This window comes from Gymnogyps californianus, chromosome 3 (genome assembly GCF_018139145.2).
Source record: "Gymnogyps californianus isolate 813 chromosome 3, ASM1813914v2, whole genome shotgun sequence".
NCBI classification, from domain to species: domain Eukaryota; kingdom Metazoa; phylum Chordata; class Aves; order Accipitriformes; family Cathartidae; genus Gymnogyps; species Gymnogyps californianus.
In genome coordinates this window covers 77,638,258-77,655,083 of record NC_059473.1, presented here as the reverse complement: position 1 = coordinate 77,655,083, position 16,826 = coordinate 77,638,258, and the positions used below count along the sequence as shown (strand labels likewise).

Here is a 16,826-nt window from a genome sequence, read left to right as displayed (position 1 = left end):
GCCTCACCACCCTCACAGTAAAGAATGTCGTCCCTACATCTAATCTCAATCTACCCTCTTTCAGTTTAGGGCCATTACCCTCTTGTCCTATCACTACATGCCCTTGTAAAAAGTCCCTCTGCAGCTTTCTTGTAGGCCCCCTTTAGGTACTGGAAGGCCACTATAAGGTCTCCCTCGAGTCTTCTCTTCTCCAGGCTGAATAACCTCAACTCTCTCAGCCTGTCTTCATAGGAGAGGTGCTCCAGCCCTCTGACAGTAAGTATTAATGGAAAGATTAATCTCCCAACTAAACAGCACAAAATTTACTTTCTATCTTACCTATCTTCCACCTCCCCTGTAATTTTTTTGGCTGCTGCTAAGGAAAGTCACAGGATTTTTTAAATTAAAAACAACCCACACTGCAAACCAAGTTAATAAAAGAATCCTAAATATTCTCTGACAAACTGGCTTTTGCAGGAAATTTACCTAGAGCTTTGAGACCACAGAGCACTAGTCAGGGTAGAAATTCTTCTCTTTCTTAAAGCGTTGACTCATCATCCATATGACAGTAGAAAAATATTTAACGAAGTTGGAGAATATTATTTTGGTTTCCTGAAAATAACACAGGACTTTGTATTCCCCGAGAGTGGATTTGAGGAGAGACAGTATAGCTTTTAACACCACCCAACTGCCCCACCATAAAATGAATGTCATTACTGCACATATTTTGACAGCTTCTGCTTGTCAAAGTGCACAAGACAAGGCGACCTTTAATCTAAGGTCATAAAGTCATCCAAAACATATGACATTAAAGTAGTCAATCACAAATTTAAATGCAAATCATAGTTGCTTGTGAAGGAATGGTATACGCCTGGGTCAAACCACAACCTCTACATTACACTGCAGCTTCCAACCTGAATTAAGAAATGCACTTTGACTGGACAGCTGAACGGATGCCTAACCTTTCTGCAGACAGTTACTAGGGCACATTCCATGTTTTTGGCAGCAAACACCTCGCTTGGCAGGGCGGCTATCTACTTATAATTCTTAAGAATGATCTCAAAGAAGCCACTAAGATAATTTAGACCTGCTGATTATCAACTACCAGTTAATCATCACAAAACAATGTATGCAAGTAAGGGATGCCACAAAGCAAAGCGTATTTTCAGGGAGCTGCATGTGAAAACAAAGTCACACAGGAAGTCTTTGTGGATATGAGGCAAGAGAGTAAAAAGATATTTTATCCAAAGGTAGCTCACAATTGCCACATTTTCCACCAGGCTGGAAAAAGCTTAGCAGTAACTAAAAACTGACTGCAGTGAAATGAAAATATTATCAATTTTGCTTTTATGAAAGCAAATTAAAACTGTTGCTTGCAAATAACAAATCCAAATAGTAACAAATCCAAACTCATATGCAAAGAATGACAGCCATTAAAAAAATCAAGAAGTAACCATGATTAAACAATTTTTATGCCAAACCTACACTTATTCTTTCATGGCAGATTGTTTCTAATGGGGTTTGATAAGAAAGGCAGTGTCCATGGCTTTTATGGCAATGCATAAGCAGCCTGAGGTACCACTTTTTGCTATCTGGGGAGGCAGGATGCTTGTCCCTGTGAAGGGCTCAGACAGCAGAACTTCATAAATCTCATTCTGTGATGTGCTGTCCTTAGTGTTTCTCAGTCCTTCTTGCATCTCCTTCAAGAACAGCTGATACTGGACCAATAGTTGAATGTTATATGGATATTTTTAAAATTAACTAGAAAAATGAAGTGCCAATGTTCTGACGGTTCATCCAAGGTGCTTTTCCTCAAAAGACTTGATTACAAAGTATGCTTTTTAAGCTAATAAATAATAATGATAATAATTCAGGATATTTGAAAGACATAAATGAATGCAGCGCAAAATGAGACTCCTCATCCCACCATCAATTTAGGTTTCACAAAACAACATTTGTCCCTAAAATATTTCTTTAGATAATATTAATGCATGCCGTCATCTTTGTATTTTCACAGATCAGGACTGCTGAACATCTATGGCTAATTAAAGCATGTGATAATTTTATGTACCATGTCAAGGCTGATGTAAGTGAAAATTAGAACTAAACCCAGAAACATCTGTAGTTAAGTTTTAAGCTACTTAAAATTATGTTAAGATTACAAATACACAAACTTAAACAAAACAATCTCTCAAAAATTTCAACATCTAACTTTAATTTTATTCATTATCTTAAAAAAAAAACCTCACCAAAAAACCCCAATGACACCTTTTCAATTTCCAGTTGTTTCCCAACAATAGTCAGCAAGGGGGAAAAATATTCTCTACATGTATGGTCATCAAAAGTAGGATCAATGTTTTAAATTTGCTAAGGGATAAGTAGCAAAAGTGGTGATTTTCCTTTAGATCAAAGATCAAAATTCTGAAATGGTTTACTTTCAAGTCCTCAAATTCATTATTGTTGGCCTGATGGGCAACTGTTCAGTACCACCTTCCCTTTAATGCTTTGTGTGAGAGCACCAGCATGGAAGCGAGAGGAAATGTTTGGTACAAATTTCTGAATACTGGCATTTTAGAACTTTGGAAATAATTTTAAGAAAGCCTGCTAAAGAAATACCAAACAAATCTTCAAATATACCTATGATACACTTCTACTTTGAGTTTTTCCAAATCAATGGAAGTAACTTCTGCCATACATGACAACTATAATTTCTCATCCACTTTCACAGACTCATTGAGGTTGGCAGGGATCATGAAAATCTCTAGAAATTGTTAGTAGTAGAGGTTGTTTACATTTGGTTTTTTAATAACCACCACTTCCATTCCACATGCAAATGGAAAATTAGTTTACACTATTGTCTTCCAAAATATTGTTTGATTTTTTTTTAATTTTAATTTAAGCTGAAACCTAAATTTTCTGGAACTTCAAAGCACTTTATTAAATACACTGCATCTATAAGTAATTATTTTACTGTCAAATTAAAAAGGTATCTTCAGGTACATACAGAACTAGAGGAGAAGAATACAGCTACTTGGAGGACATTCGAGTTGTAACGTATATCATGTACTCTTAAGTATCTTATTTCAGCTTTTACGAGAAGAGCTATAGATGTTTTTCATTTTTCAAAGACTTCCAGTTCTGTTGCACAAAAAAAGCTTCTGGCTGTATTATTTTGGTTTCATTCTGCACAAGTGAAAACAAGTGTTTGCTAGTTGACTAATATATATATAGGCCATCTTAAAAGACATCTTCTAGAGGTCTGAAGTATTTTTATTTAAAAAAACCTATCCAGATTAAAAAAAAAAGACGTACCTATATTTGGCATACGCAAGGGCTTATAAACAAGTAAAAAGATGTCTTCACTCAAGCACTTTTCATAATTAGCTATAATATGTGGACTTGGTCCTGCTGAGCTAGCAAAACTTTAAAAAAAACCAAAACAACAAAAAAACACACAACCACCTAATACTTCCAAAACAGCTACTTAGCTTTTTATGAAATAAATTATTAAAATATTAAACTAGTAAAGTTTCACAGCACTAGTTTCCTCATCTTCAATCTGTACTGGAGATATCTTTGCAATTTAGTTACAGTGCAAGCCTGGAGAATATCCACAAAAACATATCCAATATCTATCCACAGCTGAGCTCTTAGTACGATACTCATTAATAAATGTAATCTTCACCTAACATTAGATTATTTCTACAATGAAAAATATGGCTACTGTTTCCTTCCAGGTTTCAAGTTTTCTCCCCAGCAGTCTTACAGACTAGTAAAGACAAGGTTTAAAAGAGAAATAGAAATATACTCAATCAATACTCCTTTCTAAAATAGAACATGTAAGTCAGCATGCAACAGCCTTATCTGCTCACGTTCCCTCTCTCATACTTTATTAGGTTATGGAGCACAATTTCCAGCACCACTTGCAATAGTGCTGGGAAAGATCTTCCCCAAAAACATTCTTGTTAGGAGGCTATCAATGCTTGTCAAAGCAGTTTTGGTCTAGTAAAGATGAACCGATGAGTATTATTTGATGTCAAGCAAAATGGTCTCCAGTTTGGCACAAAAAAAAAATGCCTTGCCTATGTTTGTTGCAATAACAGAATGAGATCCAAGTCTTTGTTCTTTACACTGCAAGCAACCATCTTCAGCATAATTGTCTTTTTACAGTAAAAATAAAAAAGCTTCAATATTACATTTCAATTAAATTGTAATTTCTGTGGCAATTACAGCAAAGCACCTGCCACTACAAGTTCAGGAAAAAAAAACCCTACATAGCAGGCTCAACAGCATAGGAACCAGAAATGGAGAAACATGAGCAACACGCAAACAAACGATGGCAAAGAAATGAGCCAAAACACAAGTGACACTCATAACAGAAGAGGAAGAACTGTAAAAGTGCAAATTAAAAGACAGATGAACACAAGGTTCAACGTGTCTTACACTAAGTACTTTGCTACCAAAAATGGACCAGATCTTTAAGAAAAGGTTTTCAATTGCATTTAAGGAGAAACTTTTAATTGCAAAAATTACAAGGTGAACACAGATACTCAGGATTTCAGAGCAGGGCTCGGCGGCGGCAGCAGCAGCATTTCAATCTTCAAAATGGAGTGCTCTCTCATTACAGTGAAAAGAGCAAAAGCACATTTAGGCATTTCTAAATATCACAGATTAAGTTTCCCACAAGAACCAAAGACTTTATGAAATATTGCAATGAAGAATCATATTTACTGGTTTTAATTATACAGTTTCTTTTCTTACCTTCCCGGCTTCGAGCCATTATTATTAGTTGGCAGATCACATTAATCATTTCTTGAAGTAGTGCAGGACTCTTTTTCAGGATAAACTGCTGATCTGCAAGACAGAACTGGCTGCAATTATGCTGCACTTCTATTAGGAAAAAAGGGGACAGTTTACATGAACTGAACATTTAATGGTGTCGTCTTCACTTCTATTCATTCTTGTATTATTGATAATACCACTTCATTCACATCGACACATCCATCCGTAACATTCCCTAGCAAAACAGGAAAGAGTAAGTACTAAGCGGGAACATAAACTTTGTGTACCAGACAAGCAGCTTCCACACCAAATGAAGAAGTACTTACTAGATCCATCTAAAAAAGCAACAGGATGGCACAGACAATTTACCAGTCTTATTAAAATAGCATTAATTCTTCAGATAATCACATTTTTAATTTTAAGTGAAACACCAATTTTGGGAAAAACATTATTTGTAAAGTACTAACTACTTTTGAATACAGATCTGTGAAGTTCTAAGTACAAACAGTAACTAAGTGGCAAGGAAGAGGAGGTATTTTTAGTGGCTATTTAAAACTGATCATTTTTCTTTTGAAAGAAACTGGAAAATTTGAACCAAAGCATCTTCATTGTTTGTTTGCTTTGGGTTTTTTTTTCATTTGCATTAAAATATAGAACATCTCAAGTTTGCTGGTCAGCCTAAGAAACAATGAGTTTCATGGCTGAAACTTAAGAACTGCATTTAGAAAGATTTCAGTTTGTATATTTACAAGTATGAAAAACTGCAAAACACAAAACTGAAGCTCATATGTAACTGATATTTTAAAGTTCTAATTCTGTCACCCTTGCTTTACACAGTGGGGGGGGGGGAAACTCCAAAAATAACCATGAATGGAAATGTTAGAGCGCGCAATATTATGGTCATCTTTGATTTCTTTACTCTGAAAAGCAAATACACTTCACATGTTTAACTTGTTATTCTATTACAAAGAAAAAAAAAAAAAGATCAGTGTCACATTTGCAGCCAAAAAGCATTAAAACCTAGGCTATTAGTATTACAGGGCTATCAAGAGAATGAAAAAATGCTAAGTAAATGTTTTAGAGAGTCATTAAAGTTGAAAAACTAAGTACGCTGCATACAGATTATTCAGCAGAGATCCACGCAACTCTTTAATGGATAAAAAGTATGTTTATGAGTACTGTAGCATGCAGTGTGTTGCTCTGTTTCCAACAATATCCAATTAAGGGAGAAGCCATTACCTTCTTCAAGGACCTCAGGAACTTTCATCCTGGCAAGATGAGTCAACAGCAGAACTCTGGCTTTCAGGCTGTAAGGGCAGGTGAGTGGAGGCTCATTCTTCTTTAAATTTATGCCACCAATTTCTCTGATTAGCTAAAATAAAATAGTTAAATACAAATAGCTATTTTGGTGCTAAAGAGAAACAAATACAGGAGGAGAACAGTTTACAAGGAAAAAAGTTACATTCACAAAAGCAAGCCTTTAAGTAACTTTTCCCTGGAAAGTTCTCTAGAGATGAACATTAGCCATTTTTATTCATAACATAGCTCCAAAAAGTCAAAAAGTATCTTTAAATGCCTTGTTTCAATGTGGGGGTGAGGGGGGAAGTAAAGATTTACACACAAGAAACTTGCCTTGAATAGTATTGAGTAAATTTGTATTGATAAATATTTTTAAAATCTGATTTTATTGCCAAGGTTTACTAGATTCAACCATATTTCTACTGTACTTACATTAAACTCAATATGCACTAGCAACAGCATCATCTTGAGACCTTTCACCCATTTAAGACCTAGCCAACTTTCTCAGAAATAGTCTCAAGTTTCACAGGAAGGAGGCTTATAAGCCTGAACTCCCTGGTAGGCTGAAGAGCAAGTATTTTAACTTATTTATAAAAAGCACCAACTTGAAAAAACGTGGTATTCTTTATTCAGGATGACCTATCTTGATCCTGACTAGACCAAGACACACAGTTCAAACAGGTGTCTCACCTGAATTTGTTGAAGACCCTGGAGGGAGAGGCTGCAAAGCTGAGCAACAGAAGCTCACAGTTTATAAGAATCAATACATGGCCCAGAAGCTTCACTTTTTAGGTCAACAAGTCACTGAGGAGAGACTGAGGTTCCAAAATCTCCAGCCACAAAGGGAAGTTAGGATATCAACAGCCAGGCTATACTGACCTTTGACCAGTCTTTCCCTACACTTGGAAAAAGATCTTCTAACAAGAAGTTCCTTATATGCCCATCCTGGTATAACACCAGACCAAGAAGAGTAAAACTTTGATAAGAAAACTTTATAAAAACTATTGATACTGGGTTTATGATAAAACAGTGAAATAAAAATGGAAACAATGATCATGGCCCCAAAAGCAAGATACACTAACAAAAATTATTAGCAATACCCTTCTGCATTGATGCTTCAGAGGCTTATACTGCCATATACACAGAAAAAAAGAAACAGATGACACTGATTACTGGACCTTTAGAAACGGAACAAAATCCAATAGTATAAAACATAAGGTCATGCACTTGCATACTAACAAGAACTGCAGCTCAAAGATGGGAGCTTGTTAGCTGGAAAATAGAGGTATATAAGACAAGAGAAATCCAGAAAACTCAGCAATCCCACACTAGTTGTATTAAAGCACCATATGAAACAGTTGTGGAAAACAGTATGCTGAAAGTTATTCCCTGCAGAAATACAGGAATAGTAGTGCCACCGACTAAGGCCCTGCTAAGACTTAACATGGAATACTGTGGAGAATTCTGAGCAGATAAAATAAAAAATAATGTAAAATTTAGAAATATATCAACCGGGAACAGTACCCCATTCAGCATGTAGCAGCATGAGGGAAATGAAGAGCCTTTTGAGAAAGAGGGGATTAAAAGACAGAAGCTTTTCTCGTTTAGCAAAATCAAGACAAAAAGAGAACAAAGGGACTATTGCTTCTGTCTATAAATGCATTAAGGATATAGACAGCAAGAATCATTTAGACTCAAGAATAACGATGACAAAAAACATGGCTATAAATTGGTCGCAAACAAGACTCTTAAACACTAGAACAGCAAGTTCTGGAACAGCTTCTCAGTAGGATATGGTTACAGGAGGCTTGACTGCCTTTTAAATAAAGAATGACAAAATATAAAGGGCTTACACAATGCCAATGCTTGCAACAGCACGGGAGAAGAACTGATGATCAAGGTGATCTTTTCCAGTCATGTGCTCCCACTGCTGAAAAACCTCATCTAACCACAATTCTCATTCCTTCTCTTAAAAGTCCACAAGATGATAAAGAATTTGTAAAAGAGACAGAGACAATTAAGAGGTATCTCAGTCTATTTTCTTTACGTTTAGGACATGAAAGTATGTTTACGACTTGAAAATTCAATTGTGTGCATGCAAAGGTTAAATCTGTGAGACTACCCTCCCTCATTTTGCAAACTCGAAACATTTTCATTGGAGCATTTTGTATACTGTGCTTTAAACTTCTTAAAACCAAAGTGTTAGTTTCTGATAAGTAAGACCTCCTAAAACTCTGCTAGCAATAATTATTTGCAACAGTATGCATTACAGCATCCCTGTTGGGAAGACTGAGTGCAAATGAAAATAAAAGGCAACCAGAGGGTAACAGACATTCATGGAGGACTCTTTATAATATTTAAAGACATTATTAATTCAGACATCAGATAATAATTGTATTTCAGTACTAAACATATTTAACCAGATCTGTGTTAATGATTTAAAAGAACTTTACCAAATGGTGATCACCTCCTTATAGCTATACTCAAAATTTGTAAGGACTGACACTAATTCCCTATTCAGTCTACCCTTCCCCAAAACCTCAGCCCAGCAGTCTATATACTAAACAGATTCCATTTAAGCTAAGCATTATCACCAATTAACGTTATCTTTTCTTTTAAAAAAATTAAATCAAGTTTAGCTTCTAATTCCTACTTCTGAAGGGATACAGTTGCATCTCAACAAAATTAATGCCTTGAGAACTTGGATTCTGTCAGCTGGTCACCTAGAAGCACCATCTCCCTCTTCCCTTGAAGGGGCCAGTTACTTATAAAACATCTCTTGATATAACTAACCTGTGGTATCTGAATGTTGTCTGCTGGTCTGCTCGTAGCATCTTTATTGTACTGAGGATCAAATTCAGATGCCCCTGCTAAAACCATGATAAGCCCTGCAAAGATAATTGGAGACAGACAGAGAAAATGTCAGCAACATCCTGTGCCACTGAGTGATTGTCATGGTTTAACCACAGCCAGCAACTAAGCACCACGCAGACGCTCGCTCACTCCTCCCCCAGTGGGATGGGGGAGAGAACCAGAAGAGTAAAGGTGAGAAAACCTGTGCATTGAGATAAAGACAGTTTAATAGGCAAAGCAAAAGTCACACATGCAAGCAAAGCAAAACAAGGAATTCATTCACTGCTTCCCATGGGCAGGCAAGTGTTCAGCCATCTCCAGGAAAGCAGGGCTCCATCACGTGTAACGGTGACTTGGGAAGGCAAACGCCATTGCTCCGAACGTCCCCCCCTTCCTTCTTCTTCCCCCAGCTTTCTATGCTGAGCATGACGTCATATGGCATGGAATATCCCTTTGGTCAGCTGGGGTCAGCTGTCCCAGCTGTGTCCCCTCCCAGCTTCTTGTGCACCCCCAGCCTACTCACTGGTGGGGTGGGGTGAGAAGCAGCAAAGGCCTTGACTCTGTGCAAGCACTGCTCAGCAGTAACTAAAACATCCCTGTGTTATCAACACTGTTTCCAGCACAGATCCAAAACATAGCCTCATACTAGCTACTATGAAGAAAATTAACTCTATCCCAGCCAAAACCAGCACAGTGATTTCTTCAGAACCCTCAGCCATAAAACTTATTCCCACTCTTCCCCCAACAGCCATGAATATCCATGTTCTCTATTAGTCGATCAGTTAATACTGGCACAGGGCAAAGGAGGCAAGAACGAATGCCTGGCACAAGGCAAAAGAGATCGCTTAAGGCTCCATTTTTTATGGCATCATGTCCAGCATTTGACCCTAAACGTCTTCACAAAAACATAGTTAGGCTTCTTTAGGACTGGCAGATGTCACTGCACAGCAGTTTGACTACTTCTGCATGCTCACAGAACCATTCCTCTCAGCAATTCCTGTGCCTGCAGCAGGCACCACAATGTGTGTACTGGAGGGGCAGGTGGGAAGGATAAAATTTCAACTCAATTTTCTGTTCAGTCAGCATTGAAAATTCACAAAAAAAAATTCTTTTCATTATTAGAAAAGCTGTTCAATAAATACCCCTGCAAACAAATCCCATGAAGATGATGGACTGCTCTTTTGCTAATGTGATTAGGAAAATCCATACTACTCCAAAATATTCTGTTGTGTAATGAAGATGAAAGATGTACACAATGGGGTATTTTAGCCCCATTACGAGCTTCCTGCTCATGAACATATCAGACTCCTCATCCACAGACAATAAAAGAAAGCTCACCCCATCATTTGCTCCAGTTGAAATAACTTTTTCAGCAATAGTTACTCAAGCTTCATTCTTAAATTCTGAGCAAGTTCTCTTCTGAGCAAGTCAAAGTGATTTTTGCGTACTTGCAGTGCTCAGTGAATTCCACCTACTAACAATTAGTCAAGTTCCCTGAGCATTAATTTTCATTTCCGTTCTCAATTATCTATTTACTTCCTGAGCAGAGCATATCAAAGAGTTTCAGACAACTATAAATACTTTCCTATTAAGATCCACAATTGTGGATCAGCAAGAAAGGAAGTTTTATAAACTCATTTGTCTTGAAACCTAAAAAAATATCTAACACAAGGCAAGTCATGCAGATTTGTCTCACTGTTTCCCTAGCCCGGTTTGATTACATCTGCACAGGCTTAAGCCTTGAGTTTTGGCACTGGTACCTCACCACTGTGGAATTCACAACCAAGCAAAAGCCTTACCTGAGCACTGTGTGGTTTGTCTAAGCCATCTCGGCTGCGCCTCATTTTTCATTCAGACAGCACAACAGACCTCAGTGGAAAAACCTGACCTGCCTCTGACCCCAGGACTTCCTGAAAGTGTTAAGTCCTTAAATAAGGCCACTTAAACGTAGGGTTAACTTTTTAACCAATCTGTAGGAGAGACAAGGCAAGCCTCAAAGCTATGGCTCTGAGCAAGGTTCAACATGAAATAATCTACTGTTGGCAACAAGTTTGGAGAAAGAAGAGAACAGGTTTGCAGTGATCTCCCTAAACTTCTAAAGAAGTCTCACCTACTCTCCCATTCCTCCTTTCTCACCTAGCTGTTTGGAGAGGGGGAAAAAGCATAAGAGTATCACAAGGTGGAGAGCATAAACTGGTCTGAATTAATCCAACACACATAAATCCATGTGTGCTGTGACTAGAAAGTGAATGTATTTCCATACTTTTATCTCCTAGACCTCTTGGATTATCTGCAAAGCATTTCTGTTCAGTAGGAAAGGGATGTACCATCAAGAGCAGATGCTTCCAGCAATCTTCCAGCAAATCTAAAGCTGAACAACAGTGCAATTCAAAGGAGTAAGAGAATATATTTATGAACCCTTTTTAGAGGGTTTTTGGGGGTTTTTTTATTCTGCTTTTCAATTGTTCTGAGCATACAATCTAGTAAAATCCAATCTAGAACTAACTAGTACCATGCTAATTCTTAAGGCCCATGCCAGCCTCCAAACTGAAAGATCCAATTCTGCACCAACATAATGCATCTACAGATTTCCCAAGAAAAAGGTTTTTTTATTCCTTCAAAAGTGAGCAGACAAGAAAAATAAGTATATCGAAAACTATAAACGAGCAACAAAGTAACATGAAATTAATAGGGAGCAAATTCTTTAAACAGAAATTTAGCTATAACATAACAAATAAGAATAGAGAACCAGAAATGCTATTTCATTCTTTGGGGATATAAAAATTTTATGACAGCCCCCAGAAAATTCCCAAAGCCTATTTTGTTACACTAACAGAAGAAAACACACAGAGGCTGCGCTCCTAGTGGCCACACAGTAACTGAGGACTACAGGCCGGTCAGCCTGGTTTTCCCAACATAAAATATCCTTTTTCCTTTTTTTTTTTTTTTTTTAAACGTATAGACAGACATAAATATAGATCTATATAACTCCCTCTCTCAAATACTCAAGTCTTCTTACAGAGTACTCGTCACCTGCAACAAAATGAAGTTTTTAAAAACACTCTAAAAGAACCAGAAACATTATTTTAACCTAACAAAGGCTTATAAAGCAGAAGCATTTTAAGACCAGCAGATCAACATTTCCAGATGAACACATGAACATTTCAAGATGCCTTTTACTTACGTTTCATGTCCATGTTCCGTGTTTTATAGACAAAATACGTATATATTTGAGTTGTCCGAATGAGAATCTGATCTCCACTATATCGTATTGATCGGTACCACCAGGAACCCTGAGACATGTAACAAGAACAAATTGACGTCAGCTATGATGAAGCATCGAAACAGCGATGCTGGATCACCTCATGTCTGTTCATAACCAGGTAACTCAGCCCAACTGATTTTACCTATGTTAAGGTCAACTGAATTTCAGAAAGGAGAGGGAAACAAAAAATATTCGCTGACACAAATTCTAAAAGCACACCAATATATTCATCTGAGAGAATCTGATGCTAAAAGGTTTTAGATGATCTCTAGCCTAGAGAATTCCCCCCAACACATGCACGCGCACGCACACATATACATTGCTTTGTTTATTTTTGATGTTGTTTTAGTGAATCCACTGGATTTACCACTTTCTATACACGTAGTAACCTCCTTACTGTGCAACGCAGCACTCAAATCAAATTCAGTTTCGGCAGACCAAGACTAAACCAAGAACAAAATAAGAGATTTCTTTCATTATGAGAAAATTTGAAAAAAATAATTTAAGTTACCTCATCAGAAAATGCTTTTCTGAAGGGGAACCTGGAGGTGCCCTTGCTGCAAATTTTCAGAATTGAGCCATACGCCTTCAGGTTGACAGAAAAAGTTTTCCAAACCTTCAGAAACACTCCAATAATTCCCTCATTAGCATTACACAAGTGACTTCAAATTATGGAACTCATTGTACAGTGATTGTACTCTATAATATATTTTAAGAAAAATGGTGTGCTGGGTTATAAACAGCAGTCTGGTCATTAAACTCCTCCTTGTAAGCAAAGATCACTAACATGAGAAAAAACAGCCAAGATACAGCTCAATCTGTTGTAAAGTTTATCACAAGTGAAAAGTACCAAGCAGTAAAGTAGTAAGTGATGCCTACTACTATTAATTTTATAGGTAATAATGTAAATTCCCCTACTACAGCAAGAACTCTGCAATTTACTTAATTATTTGGGAAATGCTCTAGGTCTGGCTCCCCACAAACGTCTTTTTTTTTTTTTTTTTTTTTTTAATAAATTAGGTTTGATTCTTCCATGAATAGACGAACTCTCACACAAAATACTACACAACTTTTTAAAAAGTTTTTCTGCAGAAAAATTTAGATTATAATCCCATAGCTATCAAATTTTTGTCTAAGTATAGGTACTGGAAAAAAAATATAGCTATAGCCAGTCCAAATCTACATGAAAGAGGCTGCCCTAACTGCTTTTGCAGATACAGCTCATCCCTCTCTCCTCATGTACAGAACATTATTTAGGTCAGTGGAGGTCTAAGAAGAACTATGTATCAGTATTTTCCTTTTTTGATGATCTGGATTCAAAGGGTGGAACTAGCCTTACTTTATTTTAGATGCCTATCTCAGATATAGGATGACTACACTGTAGTTAACTTCGGCTTCTTTATTGATTCATAAAAGAGAAACAGGCCCATTAAAGGCATGAATCATCTTGTATGTCTACTTTAGAATGAAATGATAAAATAACTTGCTCCATAAAAATGACTATTCCTCTTCACTGACTATAAAAGAAATTTACAATGACAAGTCTGAACGCAGAAGTCTACATCTGGTACAGGGGCAAGAAGAGGCAGATTATATTTTTCTCTGCTCAGGACATTTCTTCCTAACAACAGAAAGGATGTTTACTTTCACTTGAGCTATGATAAACCTGGTATAAATCACTGAAAGTACACGTATACAAAAAAGCATCAACAGACACCAACTGAAACCTAAAAGGAAAGACAGGAAAAATATGTAGACATCGTACCCTGGATTTTAGACTTCTTATTCAACAGCTTGTTGAAATCACCACATCTAATTTTCTACGCTAAATCTTCAATTATGCAGAAAGGCTCTCAAAGAGAAGGGATAATGTCTGGCTGAGCCTCTGCACACAGAGATGCAGGCAGTTGCCAAGACCCCAGGACGCTTTCTCAAATGAAAATCTTCTTCCCAAGAGCATGAAGGTTTCTGGGTGTCAATTTTCTGAGTCTTTCTTCATGCCATACCCCAAATGCACTCACTGGATAAGGGACATTGTTCAAAAGCAATACTGTAGGGCAAACCTGAGCCCTGAAATACCACTCGCCTAGCAATTGATTCCTCACACAAAGAAATCGCAAGGGCAGACATCTCATGGTGTACAGAAGATCAATAAAAATTGAAGTTATGAAAACAAAGGCAGCCAGGAGAAACCAAATCAACAACCTGTTCCGCATGCAATAATCATTCTAGTACCACCAGCTACAGACATCTCAGCCTTGGCTCTACAGCAACACCACTGAATATATCCTTGATTTCATCACATATTAATTTTCATGTGAAGAATGACAGAAGGGACAAGACAAATTACATAACTCAGTCTAACTCGTCTGATATCTAATATTTGCCCTACAGCCCCCTCTCTATCATGGCACTGCATTTTTTTGGAAACTCTATAGCAGCTACACTTTTTCCCATAATAAAAGAGAACACCTGCATTAAAAAAAAAGTTCGCTTGCTCGCTCTCTCCATGAAAGGCAAGAATAAGCAACTCTACTTATGTCTAAGACAGCTTTGTTTACAGCTTGGTTACAGAGGGTAGAATATTAATTAGATAATACTTACCACAACAAGTGGAAGAATAACCATAAATGCTAATCCATATACAAGCAAAACCTAGAGAAAAGTTATGAAACATACTGCGTTAGATACTTCAGTTACTTAATACTACTCTTGTTTAATCTTTATTCTAAAATACAGTCAAGTAGTATTACCACAAGCCTACTACAAATTAATGTAAGCTTATTGCATAATACTTGTCCTTATTTCTGAAGAACAACTTACAAGTAATATAATCAGTTGGGTAGGGTTTAAATAAGGAGTATCAGTTTAGTGTAAGCAATCTTTCAAATCATCCACGCATTGTCTCAGGTGGGTTTCTTTAATAATTAAAGAGTTGGCAGCTAAACTGTGATGCAGTGGACAGAGACGATTACCGCATTAAAAGAAATCAAGCGGGAAAGCCAAATACCTTGCAGCAACAAATGCCACAGAAAGAACATTTAGACACTATATGATGACAGCATTGCTAGCAAACCAAATGGAACTACAGAAATCCAGCAAACAAGCTATTCCATACGTGTTTCCTTGCAACAGCAAACACACACTTTGTAGCAGGGGTGACCACAGTACAACCTCATTATCATTGCAATGAGATCCTTCCAAGCGTATTAATACTTTACTCTCAAAGGTTAGATTTAAGCTACTCTAACACTTTTGACCCCTGAAATCTGCTTCAAAGATATGCATTTGGACCAAACTATTATTAACTACGTGTTTTGACTAAAATGCGCAGTATTAAGCAGAAACATTTTAAGGTGAACACTTGAAAGTTGAGCTAAGTAAGTTGACTCACCAAAATTGAATTTTTCTGATCCACAATCCAAGCTGGCAAAGCTATACCGAAGCTTGTAGCTGTAGGATGACAGAAAAGAAATTCACTATAAGTTATTAAGGAATTGTTTTAAAGTAACATTAAGTCTAAAAAACCAAACAAAAAACAACAAAACCACCAACCCACAAAAAAAATCTTCATGTTTATCACTCCAATAAGCAAAATTCTAACAAATTTAGCAAAATCAAAAAACACATTAGAAATATACTCAAGTATGCAATAAAATAACAACACTTAAATGCAACATCTGAAATACCAAAGATTTTAGCTTAGCATATTGCAGTGAAATAGATATGCAAGATTTATTAATATATAAAAAAAGAAAGATTTCACAGATGGAAAGATTTATGAGCTTTGCCTTGCAGAGTTTTCAGCAGTTTAAATACATACAGTTCAGTAAATACATGAACTGCAAGAAAACTGAGCAAATTAATTCTATGGAAAAAGTTTTATTAGTTTGTAACTTTAGGAAAGTGTTCTAAGCTGTAAATTGTAAAAACAAAGCCCTCTGACAGCTCAAATTTCTGTGTGATTGGGGAGAAAGGAACACTTTTCAATTCAAAAGGAGTTAGGCTGCAGAAAACAGAAGACATGATTCTCTAACAGCAACATCTACAGTACTCAGATCTGAATACAGAATAGCATAAAATAGCTTGTCTTCAGACACTTTAGTGGTAATAAATTGAACTTTGCAAATGCTACCTATCCCAACACTAAAAAGAAAGGGGGGGGGAAGAGACTTTACCAACTTCTAGGGCCTGCTAAAAAAAAAAAAAAAAACCCAAAAAAAACCAAAAAACATGCTTTCCTCAATACTAGCAGGTATCAATGAGGAGTATTGCCTTAAATAAGGACAGACTAGGATCCCCTATGTACTTAGATACTCTTCTGATAACGTCTCCAATAGATTGTGACAGCCATCAATTCAGACAACCAGTTGTTACGCACAAGCCTGACATCACTTCTATGTAGTTAAGTTGGAAACTACTATTTGTTGAGACTCTAAACATCTGACCAACTTGACCACACCTCAAGCTTAGGAGTTCAACAGAATAACACACAGTGAATTTACCACAAGTTACAGGGAAACCCCTGCTCTGGAGAAGAGTGTGGAGACATTTCCCTATCTGTTAATGGTTATGGATTTTTAGAAGAATCTACTAAAAATGTAATGTGTCTTTTACTGGTGGTATCAATTTCAGTTTCCCACAATAT

The 16,826-nt window shown here is 36.8% G+C and overlaps 1 protein-coding gene across 2 annotated transcripts in view; it reads right to left on the bottom strand.

The window, feature by feature from the left end:
• SEC63 (SEC63 homolog, protein translocation regulator) overlaps positions 1 to 16,826 on the bottom strand; it is a 62,880-nt gene that overhangs the window by 18,240 nt on the left and 27,814 nt on the right. For both annotated transcript variants that reach the window (XM_050893601.1, XM_050893600.1), the window contains exons 6-11: positions 15,573 to 15,631; positions 14,783 to 14,833; positions 12,098 to 12,206; positions 8,854 to 8,948; positions 6,001 to 6,133; positions 4,741 to 4,833 (exon numbers count right to left, since the gene is read on the bottom strand). In XM_050893601.1, the coding sequence (XP_050749558.1) occupies positions 4,741 to 4,833; positions 6,001 to 6,133; positions 8,854 to 8,948; positions 12,098 to 12,206; positions 14,783 to 14,833; positions 15,573 to 15,631 (540 nt within the window). The remainder of the gene's footprint in view (positions 1 to 4,740; positions 4,834 to 6,000; positions 6,134 to 8,853; positions 8,949 to 12,097; positions 12,207 to 14,782; positions 14,834 to 15,572; positions 15,632 to 16,826) is intronic.